The sequence below is a fragment of the Onychomys torridus genome, chromosome 18 (genome assembly GCF_903995425.1).
Source record: "Onychomys torridus chromosome 18, mOncTor1.1, whole genome shotgun sequence".
NCBI lineage: Eukaryota > Metazoa > Chordata > Mammalia > Rodentia > Cricetidae > Onychomys > Onychomys torridus.
Window position 1 is genome coordinate 66209450 of NC_050460.1, and position 17701 is coordinate 66227150.

The 17701-nt window shown below is 56.8% G+C and overlaps 1 protein-coding gene across 1 annotated transcript; it reads right to left on the reverse strand.

The window, feature by feature from the left end:
• Positions 1-2539: 2539 nt before the first annotated feature.
• C4a (complement C4A (Rodgers blood group)) lies at positions 2540-17469 on the reverse strand. The gene is made up of 41 exons (XM_036167950.1): positions 16889-17469; positions 16601-16793; positions 15977-16178; positions 15711-15781; positions 15541-15629; positions 15265-15347; positions 15077-15173; positions 14413-14518; positions 14206-14338; positions 13753-13868; positions 13485-13661; positions 13152-13337; positions 12837-13022; positions 12210-12368; positions 11841-11967; positions 11607-11681; positions 11172-11366; positions 10974-11085; positions 10807-10877; positions 10426-10565; positions 10093-10302; positions 9590-9641; positions 9416-9505; positions 9085-9294; positions 8892-8967; positions 8653-8809; positions 8446-8562; positions 8183-8354; positions 7778-8010; positions 7537-7704; positions 6955-7014; positions 5650-5743; positions 5361-5547; positions 5174-5264; positions 5013-5087; positions 4358-4460; positions 4144-4233; positions 3971-4069; positions 3770-3853; positions 2986-3118; positions 2540-2742 (listed from the first exon to the last, which is right to left on the reverse strand). Exons 1-41 carry the CDS (start codon positions 16951-16953, stop codon positions 2601-2603), a joined length of 5226 nt encoding a protein of 1741 aa, XP_036023843.1. The 5' UTR covers positions 16954-17469; the 3' UTR covers positions 2540-2600.
• Positions 17470-17701: the final 232 nt, after the last annotated feature.

Consider the following 17701-nt stretch of genomic DNA (forward strand, 5'->3'; position numbering starts at 1 on the left):
AAACTAAATAAACCAAAAAAATCTATGCACCACCACAACCAGACTTTTGTTTTGGTTTGGTTTGGTTTTTGGTTTTTGGAGACAGGGTTTCTCTGTAGCTTTGGAGCCTGTCCTGGACTAGCTCTGTAGACCAGGCTGGCCTTGAACTCACAGAGATCCGCCTGGCTCTGCCTCCCGAGTGCTGGGATTACAGGCATGCGCCACCACCACCCACTCAGCTTTTTTTTTTTTTGAGCTGAGGATCGAACCCAGGGCCTTGTGCTTGCTAGGCAAGCGCTCTACCACTGAGCTAAATCCCCAACCCTGTTGTCCCTGTTTTTTAATGAAGATGCTTGGTGGGACCAAGGCCGAGTGACTTGTGCATGTGCTCAGCTGCTTGGGCAAACCCGGGCTCCGGCAGGCGACAGGTGCGGAACCTCTATACCTTTCACTACCATTAGCTACTCTCCTTGGCCGCGACAATAAGATGACCAACTCCAGCTGACTTACCAAAAAAAAAAAAAAAAATCACCATAGATGTGCAAGGAGTCTCAGAGACCCCGAAACTAGGAAAGGAGAAGAGAGGATCTTGCTGGCCTTGGTAGGCCAGAGGTCAGGGATGGGAGACAGAAAAGGGCTTCCCATGTGCTCTTCCTCTCTCTGCGCCATTGAGCCTCCAGTGTTTTGGGCACAGGTAGAACAAGGCTGACTTGAGGGTCAGGGCTCTCAGGCTACAGCCCAGGGAGAAGATGGATCCCAGCGTGAGGAAGACAGTCTACTAACCCGGGCCTCCCAAGGAGGGAGCTGGACAGACAGCTGGTTCAGAAGTTAGAGCAGAACAAGAGATGGGTTTCCCCAGGACCAGATCAAGGGCACTTGAAAAGGGAACAGTTGGGAGACTAGCAGGGTGTCTGGGGAGAGACTATTCCAAAAAGGATGGCAGAGCTCAAGGAGGTGTGTGACAAGTCCCCAGCTCCCCGACCCCAGCTTTATAAACACACCCCAGGGTGAGGGGGTCCCTCTCCACTCCAAGATTTACCCAAAGTACCTAGAGTGTAACAGGAGACCCAAGGTGAGGATGCAGCTGTGCCACCCCCAGCTAATAGCTGGTAGGTCCTTATGGCAGAGGCCCAGGCTTAGCCTGGATCCCTGGCCTTGCCCCAGGAGGTAGAATGGGGGGTGGGATTACTGGGGCTGGGTCGTAGCAGCAGCATCTTCTTTATTAGTGACCCAGGCCATAACTAAGTGACTAGTGACTGGTTTTGGGGAAATAGATGCAGATGTAAGAGATCTGATGTTCTGGGATACTCAGAGTCCTTGGATGAGGGACTCCGCTTGATGGCGTGACCAGGAATGCTGGTGGCTGTGAAGGTCTTCCCTTACCTTAGCACCCCTCCCATGCCTTCAGATACAAACTCCAGCAATGGCAAGCTTCACACAGAGTCCCCAGTGTGCTCTGTCCTGTCCCCAGCCTTTGAATATTCCCTCTGTTTCAAACACTGTCATCTTTGCCCAACTCCTCCTTCCAAACACAGACTAGCAATCAAGCGTGCCGGGGCACTTCTGTAATTCCAGGGAAGCTGAGGATCAGGAGTTCAAGGTCAGTGTTGGCTGTGTAAGACCTGTCCCAAAAAGTCAAAAACATTTAGGGATATGGTTCAATTGGTCGGTTCTTGCCTGGTAGGCTTGAAGCCGTGGATTTTATTACTTGCATTATAAAATCCTTGGTGTGGTGATGTATGCTATAACCTAAGCCTCAAATGTGGATGTGCCATACCAAGTTTGAGGCCAGCCTAGCGATACATGAGACCCTGTCTCAAAACACAAGAAACCAACCACAGGAAATACTCCATGCCCCTCTAGTGCTCTCCTTCCTGGGTTAAACCCTGACATCTCGCCTCCCTCAGGGCACAGGAACTACCTGGTCTTGTTTCTGTCTCCCAGTGATGAGCTCTTGGAATAAGTAGCTATGGGCCTGGTACCAATCACTGAGCAGAACAAGGAATGACAGGTTCATCTGATCTCAGCAAACCTCCTTGGGTAGAATGCTAGGCTCCCCATGAATAACCGAAGGTTGCCACCAAAGTTGGGGAGAGCTGGGCAGACAGGGTGAGGAGGGCTGGCCCTGTGAGATGTGTTTCCCCTTGAGTATTTGGGAACAACACAGTCAACCTTTGGCCTGTTTACAATCAGTGCCCGGATGATTACATCAGACCTAAAGCTTGCACAACTCCAGAAAAATTGCCTAATGGCACAAGGTCAACAGGCTATGACATAGCTAGGCCCACAGACCCACAGCTCCAACTCCACAGACAGCGTGGAGTATGCGGGCTGAAGAGGACGTGTCCTAAGGGCGCACTGACTATGACGCCCAGCAATAGGACACCTGGGGCACTGGCTATTGGGCCCCAAGATGGACTGAGTCCTAGCGAGGCCTCAAGGAAGGTTCAGACAACCCAAGGCTCCCCAAGACTCTGAGTCCACAATTACACAAACCCGGCAAAACCTGGGTGGTGGTGGACTGCTCTTCCTACAGACACACACAGGGACACTTTGCTGTCAAAAGCTTTTATTTATGCCTGACCCTTGGGCTAAGTTCAGGGGTCCAGAGTCCTGCACCCTCACACCTGGCACCCCTGGCTGCTGTACTCCTGGAGGAAGTCTTTGAGCTGTGCGCAAGCCGCCCGCTGGCGGGTGCTCCGGCACAGGCGCTCAGAGGGCATCTCCTCGATCCAGCTGTTTGAGTCCAGCAAGTACTGAGGACTGCAGATGATGGACGGGAGGGTCAGGACAGGAACAGGAAGGTCAGGACAGGAACAGGAGGGTCAGGACAGGAACGGGAGGGTCAGGAATAGGAACAGGAGGGTCAGGACAGGAACAGGAGGGTCAGGACAGGAACGGGAGGCACTTGGCTTTGGAGGGGCAGAGCTAGGTGCCTAGGATCTGTCCCCAAAGGAAGGCCAGAGACAGGAGGAGAGCAGGGGATGGAGGGTTCAGATGACTTACTCTCCCTTGAGGTCACTGGTCACTCCATCCAGACCCATGATCAAGTATTCTTTGTTAGGCTCCAGGCGAAGACGGCAAGAGGCCCGGACCAGGAAGTTGCGAGTCTGACCTACTGAAGCCTTGGCATCCTTGGCTGGGGGAGCAGAGACAGAAGACATCAGAGGAGAAGGGAGGGTCAGGAGCCCAGGTCATGTCTGTGTGGATCCTGACAGAGGAGTTGTTTTTGACTGTTAGTGAGCAAGACCCGTTCCCAGGGGACGGTAGGTGAGGGATGGGGAGGTTAGGGACAGGGATGGGAGGTTAGGGACGGGGGGGGGGTGAGGGATGGGGAGGTGAGGGACGGGGAGGTGAGGGACGGGAGGTGAGGGACAGGGAGGTGAGGGGACGGGGGGGGGAGGGACGGGGGGGAGGGACAGGAGGAGAGGGGACGGGGAGGTGAGGGACAGGAGGTGAGGGACGGGAGGTGAGGGATGGGGAGGTGAGGGATGGGGAGGTGAGGGACAGGAGGTGAGGGACAGGAGGTGAGGGATGGGGAGGTGAGGGATGGGAAGGTGAGGGACAGGGAGGTGAGAGATGGGAGGTGAGGGGACGGGGGGAGGGACGGGGGGGGAGGAATGGGGAGGTGGGGGGGGACAGGGAGGTGGGGGGATGGGGAGGTGGGGGGATGGGGAGGTGAGAGGACGGGGGCTTCGCATTCGGATTTTGAGCTTTCCCAGTTCCAAGAGGCCGCACACCCAGACCTCAGCCTCCACAACTCCCCAGCCTGCCCGCCTCTCCTCCCTACTGAAACGCAGGACTTGGGTGATCTCGGTCTCAAAGAGGCGGAAGGCAGCTCTGCCATCTTCCCGGAGAACCTTAACCTGGAAGCCTGGGAGGGAAGGGAAAAGGGAGGAAATGGGAATCAAGGAGGCCACAGGTGGGCTTGGGGGAAGCAGGCGACCTAGAGAAGCAGGTGCCCGGGTGCTGAGCAGGATGGAGCACTAACCATACTCCACTCGGGGGTAATAGCAGGCAAACTTCATCCTGTAGCCATCCTTGTCCTGTTCCCCCCGCTCCAGTGAGCGGCGCTGTCGCGGGCACTTCCCTAAGGTCAAGTGTCGGATGAGACCAGCTCGGCCGCCCCAGCCTTTTCCCAGCCCCAGCCAGGCCTCATCTCACCCTCTGCACACTGGCAGACGTCCGCAGAGCACAAGGTGGACAGGAGCTTGCTCTTAGTTGGCGCAGCATAGAACACAGAGCACCTGTGATCTAGAGAAACCAGCAGGGAGTGAGGCCTCTGCCTCTCCTCTGCCTCAGCATCTCGTGGAGCCCAGGTCTCCCCCCCGCACCATGGCGTCCCTAACGAGGGGGTCAGAGCATCCCAAGTGCTCACCGGGACTGTAGTAGTCATACAGGACAGCGCTGGCCGGCTGCACCAGCCCCACGGCCACCTCCTGCAGGGCTCCAAAGCCCACACACTCCCGGGTGGTTGGGACCTGGCACCGGGACACAAGCCTGCTCAGGGCCGGGCCGCTGCTTGCCTTCGCCTGCCCGGCTCCTGCTTGGTTCCCATGACCTTATCTCCAGCATCCTTCATGGTCTGTCATCTTCCTGTCTCTAGACTCTAAGCACCAGTCTCCAAGGTCTCCAAAGACTTCACTGCCAAGATGGCGACCTTGTCCTAGTCTTCACTGCCCAAGGCCTTCTGCTGAGTCTCACTACAGCACACATGCCCTGTGAGACTCTCTATGATGTGGGTTAGCTTCTGAACCAACCCCGCCTCACCTGGCCACCTCTCCTTTCCCAGGAGCATAGGCCCTTGCCCCCCACCAGTGTCCATGGTGGTCTGCGCCTCTCCCTGGCTCCCCATCAGCCTTGAAGGCTGACGATTGCCACGCTGAACTCACAGGCCATCCTTGCATCCAAGGCTCTCTGCCTCTCAGCCACCTCCCCACATCGCACCCTCATCACCTGCTACTACATCATCTGACCCTTACAACACAGGGTCAAGACCCCAGGTCCTTCCCGTGACACTTCTCCCCACTCACCGAGTCGAAGTACAGTAGGACATGGGGCCCATCGGTCTCAAAGTGACTCACATACCGGTCAGAAAGGGAAGTCAGCTGCAGGGAAGGGGAGATGGTCACAGGTCATTGCATGTGACTGGGGTGCTACAAAGATGGAGCAGGCTCCTAAAGACAGACGGTACCTTCTCCAGGTCTGCCCTCAGGGCGTGGAACCCACTCAGGAGGGTGATGTCTGCGATGGCCATGCCAGACAGCCCCACCTTGCCGTTGCGCCTACAGGGAGGAGGGGCCAGCTGTACAGCCTGAGGTCCGCGCTGGAGCCCCGCCCGGCCTCCCCCCCCATTTCTCCAGAAAGCTCCCAGCACCCACCAGATGCACACGGTGTACTGCACTTTGGACTCAGGGTCCTCTGCCTCCACCTTGGGAGCCTCCCTTCGGCGGCGGCTCCGACGGCCCTCAAAGAGCTGCAGGGGCGTCACGGGCTTCGTGTGGGCACCGGGGTCGTCTGCGGCTGGCATCTCATAATCGTAGTCCTCATAGTCTTCGTTGGCTTCCCCTGTGCAGGGCAGCGGTGAGGAGGTCCTCAGTCCGTGTCAGCCCCGTGGGGCTCAGGACCCCCGACCCCAGTGCCCGCCCCCCGCCCGACCCCAGTGCTCACTTGTATACTCCACATAGCCCGTGACAGTCACCTCCATCTGGAGGTCCTGACAGGTGGTGTTCTTCAGGTCCAGGACATTGTAGGTACGAAGGACCTGGCTCAGTCAGAGATGGGCCGAGAACACAGGACACAGACCGCACAGACTTGAAGGGTCTCCTGGGCAGAAGGACCTAAGGCCCCGACTTCTCCCATCCCCCACCCCCACCAAGAACCCACTGGAACACTGGGTAAGCTGTAAGTGCAGCGAGAAGGCCAGGCCACCCAGAGCACAACCTGCCACGAGAGGGCAGAGGAGCCACAGCAGGAAGCTCTGCCGTGGCTCCTGGCCGAAGCTACGGGCCCATCTGTGTAAGTCACGGAGGAGGGTTGTGGGGAGGGAGTCCGGCTTTTTTTTTTTTTTTTTTTTAAGGGTTTCATGTGGTCTAAGTGAAAGTCTGAACTTTCCCATTTTACAACTGGGCCGGAGTTTCAGTTTCCTGAAAGGACAAGGGAGGTGGCATCTACAAGGCTTGAGCCAGCCTCATAGCACCTCAAGGAAGTGACCAGAAAGGACAGTTCCTTCAGTCACCCTAGAACATACCCTGTTTTGTCCAAGTATGCCCCAGACTGTTAAAACTATAACCACAGCCAATTCAAATTGTAGCTACAGCCTGCCTAACCAGTTGTGTCTGAGATGACCTAACTGTTCCTAGAATTCCCCTAGCTGAGCTTAAAAGGGGCCTGCGTGCTCCTTTTGGGGTCACCATTTTGTACAAGTGGTACCCCCACGTGGGGGATAAACGTTCTTTGTCTTTGCAAAACCATCTGAGTCTGGGGTCTTCCTTCAGCTTTCTCAGACCCTTTCATAAGCTGGCCTCAATCTCATTATATAGCCAGGACGACCCTGAGCTACTGGTCCTCCTGACTCCAGCCCAGGCTCTGGGACTCAGGCATGCGCCGCCATTCTGGGACATGGCACATTTTCCCCGGTTGTAAGTCTTACTGCTGTGCGGGGCAGCATGAGCACAGCAGGAGTCACCTGGACCAGAGGGAGGCAGCAGGCTTACGGGTGGAAGGGGCTCCAGGGGCCAGGCGAGGCGTATGGGAAGAAAAGGGGCATGGGGACCTGGGTCTGGGGTACTGTGGACAAGGGACAGGCCCGGCTGAGAACCAGGATCTGCAGGTGAAGGAAATAGCAGATTCCCAGAAATGGGGGAGCCAGAGGCTCAGGAAAGCATCAAGGGACGCCAAGCCAGAGATGGCTTGCTCCTGCCGAGCACGGAGGCTCTGCCCACAGGGTCCCCACCCCGGGCCCGCTGGCCTCACCTTCAAGGTGCCTCTGCTGTTTCCTCCCACCTTCACACTGATCTTGCTGCCCAGGGAGAACTTCCAGGAGGGAGAGAAAAGCAGGTCAGAGGTCAGGGGGCGGATCCCTCAGGCAGCCCAGCCCAGCCCCTGCAGTATCTCTCCCCGGCCTCCTAGACCAGTGGTTCTCAACCTGTGGGGCAAGACCCCGGGGGGGGGGGGTCAAACAACCCTTTCACGGGGATCACCTAAGACCACTGGAAAACACAGACATACATTAGGATTCATAATAGTAACAAAATGACAGTTATGAAGCAGCAATGAAGGAAATTTTACGGTCGGGGGTCACCGCAACATGAGGAACCGCATTAAAGGGTCACAGCATTAGGAAGGTTGAGAGCCGCTGTCCTAGACCCTGGTGAGAGCTCTGCAGACACACTGTCTTATGGGTGAGGGAAGAAGGCCCAATGGTCTGGCCACACGGCCAGAAGCAAGTCAGTCTTCCCACAACACCCTCAGGAGAGAGGTGGGCTGGGCAGGGAGGGGGTGCTTCTGAGCTGGCCCAAACCCCACGGCAACCCCATCAGGGAGGGAGAGGGTCACCTTCAGCTCCTCCTCCAAGCCCTTGACTTGGTGGTTGTTTAGCTGCAGTGTGTGAGACTTGAACCCGTTGCGGCCCAGGGAGCTGAGGGTCACATTGAGTGACTTCTCCTCCGTGGTGTGGGAAGCAATCCAGTATGCAGACAAGGCATCCAGGGTGACCACTGTGTCCTAAGGAGATTAGGCTAGGAGTCGGGCCCTTGATCTCAGGACCACTCACCCAGAGCCCTGGGGCTGCCCCTACCTGGGTACTGCGGAATGCCCCTGCAAAGCTGCCCTGGTGGGTGAGCCAGGATGCAGCCTTGTCGGCCATTTCTCCCCTGCCTTCCCGCAGCAGCAGGTGTAACAGGCCATAGGCTGTGGTTTCGATCCATAGGGCTGGGGCCTGGGGCACAGGTTCCGACGGGTTATGAGGGGCCGGGGTGGATGACACAACATTGTCCTGAGAGCCAGTGACTAAGCCCCAGTAGAGGTTTTCTGGAAGGAAAGGAAAGCCAGAGTTGGAACTGAGCCAGCAGGCTCCCTGGCGCCCCCTGCCAGCTGTCCCTGCTTCCACTCTGCAGCCGTGACAGGCACTTTCTTTTCAGGCCTTTCCAGAGACTTTGTCTCCGCTCAAGCATCCCAAGGGTCCCCGGCAGTCTGCCCTCACCGTCCGTTTCCTCAGCCATGGCCATCAGGCTGTTGTGGGCAACATTCCGCAGGTCCTCGGAGGCCTCGGTCAGTGTCAGGGCATAGGCTGTGATGGCGGCTGCGTGCGCACCCAGGAGCCCGGCACTTGCCTTCTGCCCTAAGAACTCATTTGCCTTGGAGATGGAGGCTTCCTAGAAGACAGCAGAGACCTGAGCCTGCCCACCTGGGCTCCTGGAGGGAACAGCTGGGAGCCGTGAAGGACAGCTGTGCCGGCTTCCTTACCACTCTCTGCTTCAGCTGCTGGTCACTCCCATCCTGGAAGACGGCCAGCCCGTGATGAAGGGCTATGACCACGAAGGCGGTAAGAGCCACAGTCTCGTCACTCCCTACCAAGCCCCCCTAGCAAGGAGAGAAAGACTGTCAGGCTGGAGTGGAGGGGACCACGCAGTCTTATGTTGACATCCTCAAGGACCTCTGGCATGCTCGCACCTGCATGCCTCTGTGGATGACTGGACACGGGTCGTGGAATGAGCCATCCCCCAGCTGCTGTGCCAGGAGCCAACCAGCCGTCTGCTGCAGTTTCTCTGGAGAGTCGCCCACCTGCTCCTGGGCCAAACTCAGAATCTTCAGCACAAAGGCCGTGAGCCTGGAGGGGAGGAGGGGATGGCTGGAGACCCAGCCCGTGGTGTCTTGCTCTCCCGCTGCCCTGAACACACCCCCAGCCTCACCAGGTGCTACTGTCCCGGTGTAACCAAGCCCCAAAGGAGCCATCTTTCTTCCGAAACTGCTGGATCCGCATGTGGCCTGGGAAAGGAGAGGTGACTGTGGAGGTGATCTGCCCACCCTCCTGCTGTCTGTGCCTGGGCTGTGCGCCCCGTGACACCCCCAACTTCCCGCTCTAGGCTCCCGGCTGCCCAGAACCTTTCTGGATCAGATCCACAGCGTGGTCCTTGGTCTCGGGGGGCAGTTTGCTCCACTGCTCTGTCTTGTCCAGGTAATGGGAAGCAGTCAGTGTAGGAGCCAAAAAGATCATGGTTTGTTCTGCACAGCCCCGGGGGAGCCTCAGGAGGGAGGCCACACCTCCTGGGGACAAGGCGCCTTCAGAGCCCAAAGTGTCCAAGGGTTCAGAGGCTACGAAGGAGGGAGAAGGTGAAGAAGAGACTGAGGACCCAGACTCAGAGGCCAACACAGCACCCCACAGGCTTCAGGTGCATGCAGGTGCTCATGGGAAAGGTCTGGACCAGACACCTACCTGTAACCCTGACGAAGCTGCTGAAATCTCCATCAGGGATAATGTTGGGGTCAGAGCTGCCAGGAATTTCCAAAGTACGGCCTCGGTTATCTAGGGAGATGAGAGGAGCTGGGGGTTGGCCCCTGTGCCTCATAACTCCCTAGGGACCTGGTGGCTGGAGCAGGAGACACTCACCCATGGGGTTGAGTTCGTAGACCATCTCTTCTCTGTGGATGGCCCCTTCCTTCTGTCTCAGGAAAAAAATGGAGGGCAGGATCAGCCAGGACTACACCTGTCCCTCCTAGGGCAGACACCCCTAGAACTTCATGTATGGGAACAGGGACATGGCTCATTTGTCTACCATGCACAAAGTCCTATTTGGCTCCCAGTACCACAAAAATCAAATGACATAGAATAAACTACTTTGCATGCCTGTAGTCCCGATAATTGGGAAGGGTTACTGGAAGCTCAAGGCCAGCTTGGGCTACGGAAGTGAGGTTGAGGCAAGCCTGAGCTATATATCTAGCCTCTGCCTGAAAATAAGTAAATCAATCATTTCAGAGACAGAGCTGAGTCACGATCGTAGTTCTAAGGTTACGTATGCACTAGGTTTGGGCACTGAGCCCTGGCCCGGCCAGCAGAATGCTAAAGAATAGAGTTGGAAGCCCAGAGGGCCTAGACTAGGAGTAGCCACTTACTTCGATTTGCAGAATCTTAGACACAGCATCTCCCACGGGGGCATCAAAAGACCCTCGAGCCACCACTTTCAAGGACACAGCGGCGGCAGCCGTGGGTACCACAGAGAAGGCGACAGGCCGGGCAGAGCCTGCTGGCACCAACACTTGCTGGGCCAGCCTTCCACCACCAGCCAGGCACAGCCCTTCCACTGGGGACACATGGACACTCACCTGGGGACAGGGAAACAGGGATGGACCCAGCCCTAATCCGGTCCAGACCACTGCCTGACCTGCCCCTGGCTGCAGCCCTCCCTCCTTCCCACCCTGAGTGCTCAGGCTCCCATGGGGTCTCACAGTCAGCTCAGTCTTCAGATAATTGTAGAGAACAGGCCGTATTTCAAGCTGCTCAAAGCGGCGGACAGAGGTGGGCAGGCGCAGATGCAGGTGGAATTCACGGAACACTCGGACACGGGTCGGCGTGGCTACACACAGGCCTGTGGATGGGAATATGAGGCAGGGGCAGAGATGTCGACATCAAGACCTCAGGCCACAAGGAGACAGGGTCTGGAAATGACCTCGCTCTGCCCTCAGCTTTGATCTGCTCTCCAACTAGATGCATGCCAGTGAAGATCCTTCCAGACCCATGGGCTCCACCCCCATGCTGGGAGCAGAGGGTTAGGCAGAGTCAAGGGAATGGGAAGAGAGCAAGCAGCCTGAGGTCTGGGCAGGGCTCACCTTTGCTTTTGGACAGGCTCACACCATGAATCTCCCATGTGGTCAGAGAGTCAGGGAGCCACAGTGTCAACCTGTGGTAGGACATGCCAAGAAGCCATGTCACCCCCCCAGGACTGTCCCCAGACCCAGCCCAGAGGCAAGACCAGGCACCCCAGGCAGGCCCTCACAGTCTGCTGCGGTCCACGGGCTCCACTTTCCAGAGCCAGTTCTCCGGGAAGAAGCTGCGTACAAGGATATCATCTTCATCTATCAGATCTTCTTCCTGCAGCACCTCCTGGGCTGCGGTGGAGGCAGGAGTGAGGAGGGGCTCTGTGCCCTCTCAGGCACCACTACCTGCTCCCCGGCTTCACCTGGCGGCTGCTCACCTCGGGCAAGGCCCGCCTGGCTCCTGGTGTAGTTCTTGCGCAGGTTCTCAGCAAACAGGCAGCAGGACAAGAAGGGTTCCCGGCAGGCCAGCTGCCGCACCCGGGCTGCCCGCTGCTCACAGGTGCGGGCCATGGGCAACCTTGTCAGACCGTCTTGGCAGCAGCGCCTGGTCTCTGGGGAAGCATACTGGCCCACTGCCGGGCCAGGGGAGGCTGGGCGGGTGTGAAGGACTGGACCCTGAGCCCCACCAACCCCTAGAACCACCAATACATGCTTGGAGAAGAGTCAGGAGGCCGATGGAGTGTACCACCCAGCCTCCATCTTCAGCCCTTGGCTTCCCAGCCCTCAATGCCACAACTGGCGGAGGGGCTGCAGACAGAGAGGCAGACCACGCCCTGGCCCCGGGCACAAGTGCACGGCTCCCCCCGACTCACACTTCTCACTGACAGCCTTCTGGAAGTTCACGTTTCTCTTCTGCCGGCTTTTCTTCTCCTTGGGACAGGTCAGGTCTGGTAGAGAGCAAGAGGGCAGTCAAGCCAAGAGGAGCTCAACCCCCTCCCTCCCTATTCACCCCTGAAGAGTGCTCCCCCCAGCCTTTCTTCCTCTGTCTGGAACTCACGTGGATCCCCTGCCTCTGCCTCCCAGTGCAGAACTTGTTCCTTTCTTACCCTCCCGGATCTGACTTAGTTGATCTCCATCAGAAAAGGCCAGACCAGCAGCCTGGAACACCTGAAGGGCATTGTCCCCACCTCCAGGACCACAGCCTAGGTTGTAGCTGTTCATCACTTCAAAGACCTAGCAGGATAAGGCAGGAAATGCTGGGAGATGAGCGGCTGAGGGGCAGGACCTGCCACTCTGCTCAGGGTACTAGGGCAGGGCTGAAACAAAGGCAAGAGAGGGGGCTGGGGACTAGAGACCAAGGGCAAGAGAGGAAGTGACCGGGATCCACAGCAAGGCGGAGTGGGGCTGTGGACTGAGTGACTGGAGAGCTAAGTCCCACAGCCTAGTGAGAAGGAGGCGGCAAGGACTTGACAGACCTTGCTCATGTCCAGGGGTTTGTGAGACCTGCCACCCACAGCATACAGAGCTGTGTCCACGGCTCCCAGTGCCACCAGAGCTTGGGAGTCCGTTTGAATGTGGAGCTTCATGCTGTCACCATTACGATACTCCTTGGCACCATCCACGTTCAATTCCAGCTGGTGGAAATGGGACGGAAAAGGCAGTCAGCGGGGAGGGGGGGGGCAGAGCGGGCTAGGGACGTGCACCAGGTTAAAAGTGTATGTCACTCAAGCATGAGGACTGGAGTCTGAACAGCCAGAAACCAGGTGGGCATGAGGGCATGCCTGGAATTCCAGCCTCGAAAGGCAGAGACGGGAGTCCTAGAGCGCAGTGGTTAGCAAGACTAGGCCTATCAGTGAGTGCTGCGATTCACTGAGAGAAGCTGCCTCAATGACAAGGCAGAAGAGCTATCCAACATGATTCCGAGCTCTCCATGAGCACATGCATACATGTGCACACACACCCATGCGATATGTGAAATGCGCACACACATGCTCAACTCTCTCTCTCTCTCTCTCTCTCTCCCCCCCCCCCCCCGTCACACACACACACACACACACACACACACACACACACACACACACCACCTTTCCAGCCCCAGTCACCTTGCCCTCACAGTCTCCGGGCTGGACATTGATGAGCAGGGAGTTGGCCACTGGAAGTCCCTGATGGTAGTAGTAGGCCACAAAGTAGAAGGAAGGTGCCAGGTGATGGTCCACCAGCACAGAGATGGAGGTCAGGGACCTTCTGGGCTCCCGACTCATGGCCATAATCTGACCCCGGGAGAGAATCTAAGACAAGGAGGAGCAGTGAGTGGTTTCCTGACTAGTGTATACCCTGCCCCCAGTCCTGAGAGTGTGCCCAGCCCTGCAGAGGCCTTTGCCCCACAGCCAGCACCCCATACCCCATGCCCCACACACCATGTAGTAGTAATGAGAGAAGGTAGCCCCACGGATGCCCACAGTTCGAAGGTTCAGGACGAGGGTGTCCCCCACACGAGGGGGTCGAAGGTCTAGCGGCTCAATGGACAGGAAGCCAGGGCTTCCTGAAGGTGGGGCTTGCACGGTGAGCCTGCCTGTGGCTGGGTAGAGCAAGCCTGCAGACACCTGGAGAGAAGAGTGGGGAAGGACAGGTCTATGTCAAGGACCCAGATATGCCACCCCTCCTCCCAGACTCAACCAGGGACACTCAGGAAACAACTCATGAACCTTCCCTACCCCCATGCCCATCTCCAGGGTTCAGGGAAGTACTACCAAGAGCTGAAGTTCTGTGGTGGTTGGTGGGATGTTGATGGAAATGCTGACTTGGCCAATCCCATCGGTGTTCTGCTCAAAGTTGACAACTTTTGAGTCAGAGCCAGAGGACAATGTGGCAGAAACTTTGACAGGAACATGAGAGGCTATCGAGCCTGCCATTTCTCGGACCACGGCCTGGAGGAACATCGGTGGATTTTAAAAAGGCATCACCAGGACTGTGCGGCCCACACCCTCTTCCCGCCAGTCCTGCCCTTCCAAGAAGAACCTGCAGCAGGAAGGGGGCTCCAGGCACAAGATGCTGCTTGGTGTTGCTGATATCCAAGGAGAAGGCAGATGACACAAAGCGCCAGGACGTGAGCTCTGCCTCCTCCATCTCCCCTCCTGCAAGACCAAGGGCAGAGACGGGGAGGGCAGAGCCAGGAAAAGAGAGACAAGAGTCAGGAAATGGTTCAAGCATTGCTTCATCTCCACATGTGTGCATAACATGTTCATCAGGTAGGTAAGTAGATAGGGAATGACACCAAATAAATCAAAGGAGATGAGAAACAGGGCCAGAAAGACCGGCTCCTGGGTCCTTCTTGGTTGTGCCTGAAATAAGCTGGCAGACATCAGTACTGGGGATGAAGAGCTAGGCTGATGGCCTAGTTTGCATTTTAAATGTCCCCTCTGTGTCCTCAGGGGTAAGGGGTTGAGGTGACAGTGGAGGAAAGCCACCCACCTGGAGTCTCGATGATGGCCGCGGCTGCGTAAAGGCGCAGCCCCTCCAGGTCTCCCATCCCAACATTGACTTTATCCAGAGCCGCCTGGAACTGGTCCTTTGAGATGGTCACTTGACTCTGGCCTTCCACCAGCTAAGACAAAGAAAACAGGACGCAAGTGAGGAGTCCCCTCTTCTGCTCAGTCCCCTCCTTCACCACTTTCCTACCTTGGTCTGGGTCTCCAGGCCCCGAAGGAAAGTCCTCTTGCCATGCTCATCCATGAGAGCAAAGCGTGTATATGCCACACCCTGCACGGGCTTCCCGTAGATATACCTGTTGCCACAGGAAGATGGGAAGGGAGCTGAGAGCTGGGGAAATAACTCAGCTGGCAAAGCGTTTACCATGCAAGCGCAAAGACCTGGGTTCGACACCCCAGAATCCATGTAAAAATGCCAAGGGTGGCAGCATCCACTTGTAATTCCCGCAGTGGGACGGTAGAGGCAGGGGGATTCTGGGGGCTGCCTGGCCAGCCAGCCTAGCCCAATTAAGTGAGTTCTGTGCCAATGAGAGATTGTGTCTTGAAGGAGATGGAGGGAGGCTCTAAGGGCACCCCCTGAGGTCATTCCCTGGCCAACACTAACATGTGCACACATGCACATCTTCATCCTAGCACTCAAGAGGCAGAGGCAGATGGACCTCTGTGAGTTCAAGGCCAGCCAGGTCTATGCAGTAAGTATACAGTAAGAGTAAGACTCTGTCTCAGAAAGAAAGGAAGGGAGGGAGGGAGGGAGGGAGAAGGGAAGGAAGGGAGAAGAAAAGGAGAGCCAAAGGTGGGCAGAAGCTGGGCTTTGCATGGCGAGTCCTGGGTGTGGGACTAGGGCCGGTGGTTACCTGGCCTGGATGTCTAATTGTATCTCATCCAGGTAGTTAGGCACAGTCAGGATATATGGCTTCCATGGGGTGATCTTCACTTCAAAGTTGGGAAGAACTGAATGAGGGTGAAGAGACAGGTGGGTCCTCAGAGCCTCCCCAGGGCTGCCCTGCCTCACCCCTGTCTCCGCCCTCACTGCGGCACTCACCATATTTCTTCACTTCAAAGTGGGTGCTGCTATTGGACTGCAGGCTATCTGAGAACCTCGCTGAGATCCTCCAGGTCCCTGGCCTGAGAATGGACAAGGGAGAGAGTTGGGCTACCCACCCACAGACAGCCCATGTCCCGAGTCCTCCGGAAGAGGTGCGGGGGCGCAGGGTCAGAGCACCTGGAATGTGACCCCGTATGTCAGGGGTGGACATACCAAGGGAAGCAGGGCTCGGGGTGGGGTAGATTGAGGGGTGCCCTGAGGTGGGGAGCTCACTCTGAGATGTCTGGAATCGTGAAGTCATCTTGGAAGATGGATGTGGGGACAAAGACCTCCTTCTTCCGTACACGGAGGCCATGAGAGTTCTGCAAGGGGGGTCAGTGTGCTCAGGTGGGAGATCACACCAGCCGTGCACGGGTCAGAAGGGTCAAAGGTCAGGCACTCACCTCCACCGTGACCGTCAGGGTGTCAGTGGACGGGCGCATCTTGTGATCCAGTGCAAAGACTCGGTAACGAACTAAGAGGGAGGATGAGAGGTAAGAGTTTCTGGGCAAAGACCAGGGACTACTGCAGGGGGTTAATGGGGAGTAGCCCGCTAAGCCACCCTCTGGGGTGCTGCTGTCTGTGGAGTCTCCTTACACAGAGGGTACCAGACATGCCCTGAGCAGCCTGGGAGAGGGGCAAAGCAAAGGCCCTGAGGCCGGAGGCTCACCCCGCTGGCCAGGGTTATAAATAGGCTGGTCAGTCTGCACAAAGATGTGTCCACGGCGAGAAGAGAACAGTAAGTTGACGCCCTGAGTGTCTGTGGCTTTGGACATTGTGTTCTTTAGCCATGGCGACTGAGCCACCAGCTGGACATGGGGGGCTCTGAGCAGGTTGAAGAGGCCACAGCGCTTCACATCTTCCAGTGGAACCTGTCAGGAGAGGGGAGAGAGACTGTCCAAGAAGAAAGGGACACAGAGCCCAAGCCAGGGATACCAAGACCACCGGGCTGGACGAGCAGAGGGAGGAAGTCAGTGAGGAAGACAGGGCTTGAAAAGCAACAGAAGGGCCAGGTGTGATGGCGCATGGCTGTAATCCCGACACTTGGGGGCCAGGGGAGGGCTGCTGAGCCTTCACAGGCAATCTAGGCTATACCGTGAAACCTGTTTCAAAGCCAAAAGGAAACATAAAGTAAAAGGCAACAAAGGAACCAGGTAAATCTCAGCACTCAGGAGGCTGAGGCAGGAGGATTGCCATGAGTTCAAAGCCAGCCTGTTACATAACAAGTACCCATCTATAATTAAACAGGCAACAGGGAGGCCTGAGGAACGGCAGAGGTGTGGGCATCGGTTACCTCGAGGCTGAGAAGCACAAAATCATTTCCTGAGCTGAGGGCAAAATTCTTCCTTGAGGAGCAGAGGCGACCATTTGGGTTTCTCAGGAACACTGATCCTTTTACTTCCTGTCCTGGAGGGACATCCTGGAGCTGCACCCCCACTGACAGAGGGACCCCCAAATTAACCACCGAAGGGGAGAACAGGAGCAACCTGGGAGAACAGTGAGGGTACTTCAGACCCAGCCTAACCCCACCACCCCACACTCCCTCACCCCCGCCCACCCAAGCCCAGCCTTGCCCCAGGACCTGGGCTTCTGCAGAGACAAGGCAAAGAAGCTGAACACCCAGAGCAGCCCCCAGAGGAGACGCATGGTGGAGGGTCCAGGAGGTCAGACCCGTCTGGTCTGATGTCTGCTCCCTTCTGATCCACCTAGGGTTAGGGCAGTTTGACTCTGGACCTTGCTCCTCCCTCACCCATGAGCCGGGAAACCACGTGATGGCCAAGAATCGCAACTGGCCCTAGGCCCAGTGCTGGGGAAACAGCACAGACATCAGGGTCTCTGAAGAAATCTTGGCCCCAAAATGACTCTTGTTTATTCCCAGTACCAGGCACCTCCCTTAACTGTGTGTGTGTGTGTGTGTGTGTGTGTGTGTGTGTGTGTGTGTGCGCGCACATGCACATGTGCCTGCCCATGTGGAGCCTGTACAACTCCAACATGGCACATGGACAGGACAGTTGCAGTTCCTAACAAAACAAGAATGTCTTGCCTCTTACATTCAAGACAGACTGAACTGGTCTTCTGCTTGGTATAGGTTCTAACAGAAAGCCTATGGTTCAGAAGATGGGGTACACCCTTGTCGCGCCCGCCTCGACCAGCAAGGAAGACGCGACACCGGGATCCTTCTCATTACAGTTTAATCAGACCTTTGATTAATTGCATTGTGTCTCTCTCGCTGGGCAAGCCTCTCCCAGCACCTAAGTAGGGCTGGGCTGCCAACCCCAAGCAGCCACGTGGGCACTGTCCACAGGTTCACGCATATGCCAGCAACACATGAATCCAGCCATAGCCAAATAAGGAGCTGTTTACCTTAAAGAATGTTTGCCATCGGGAAGGCAGA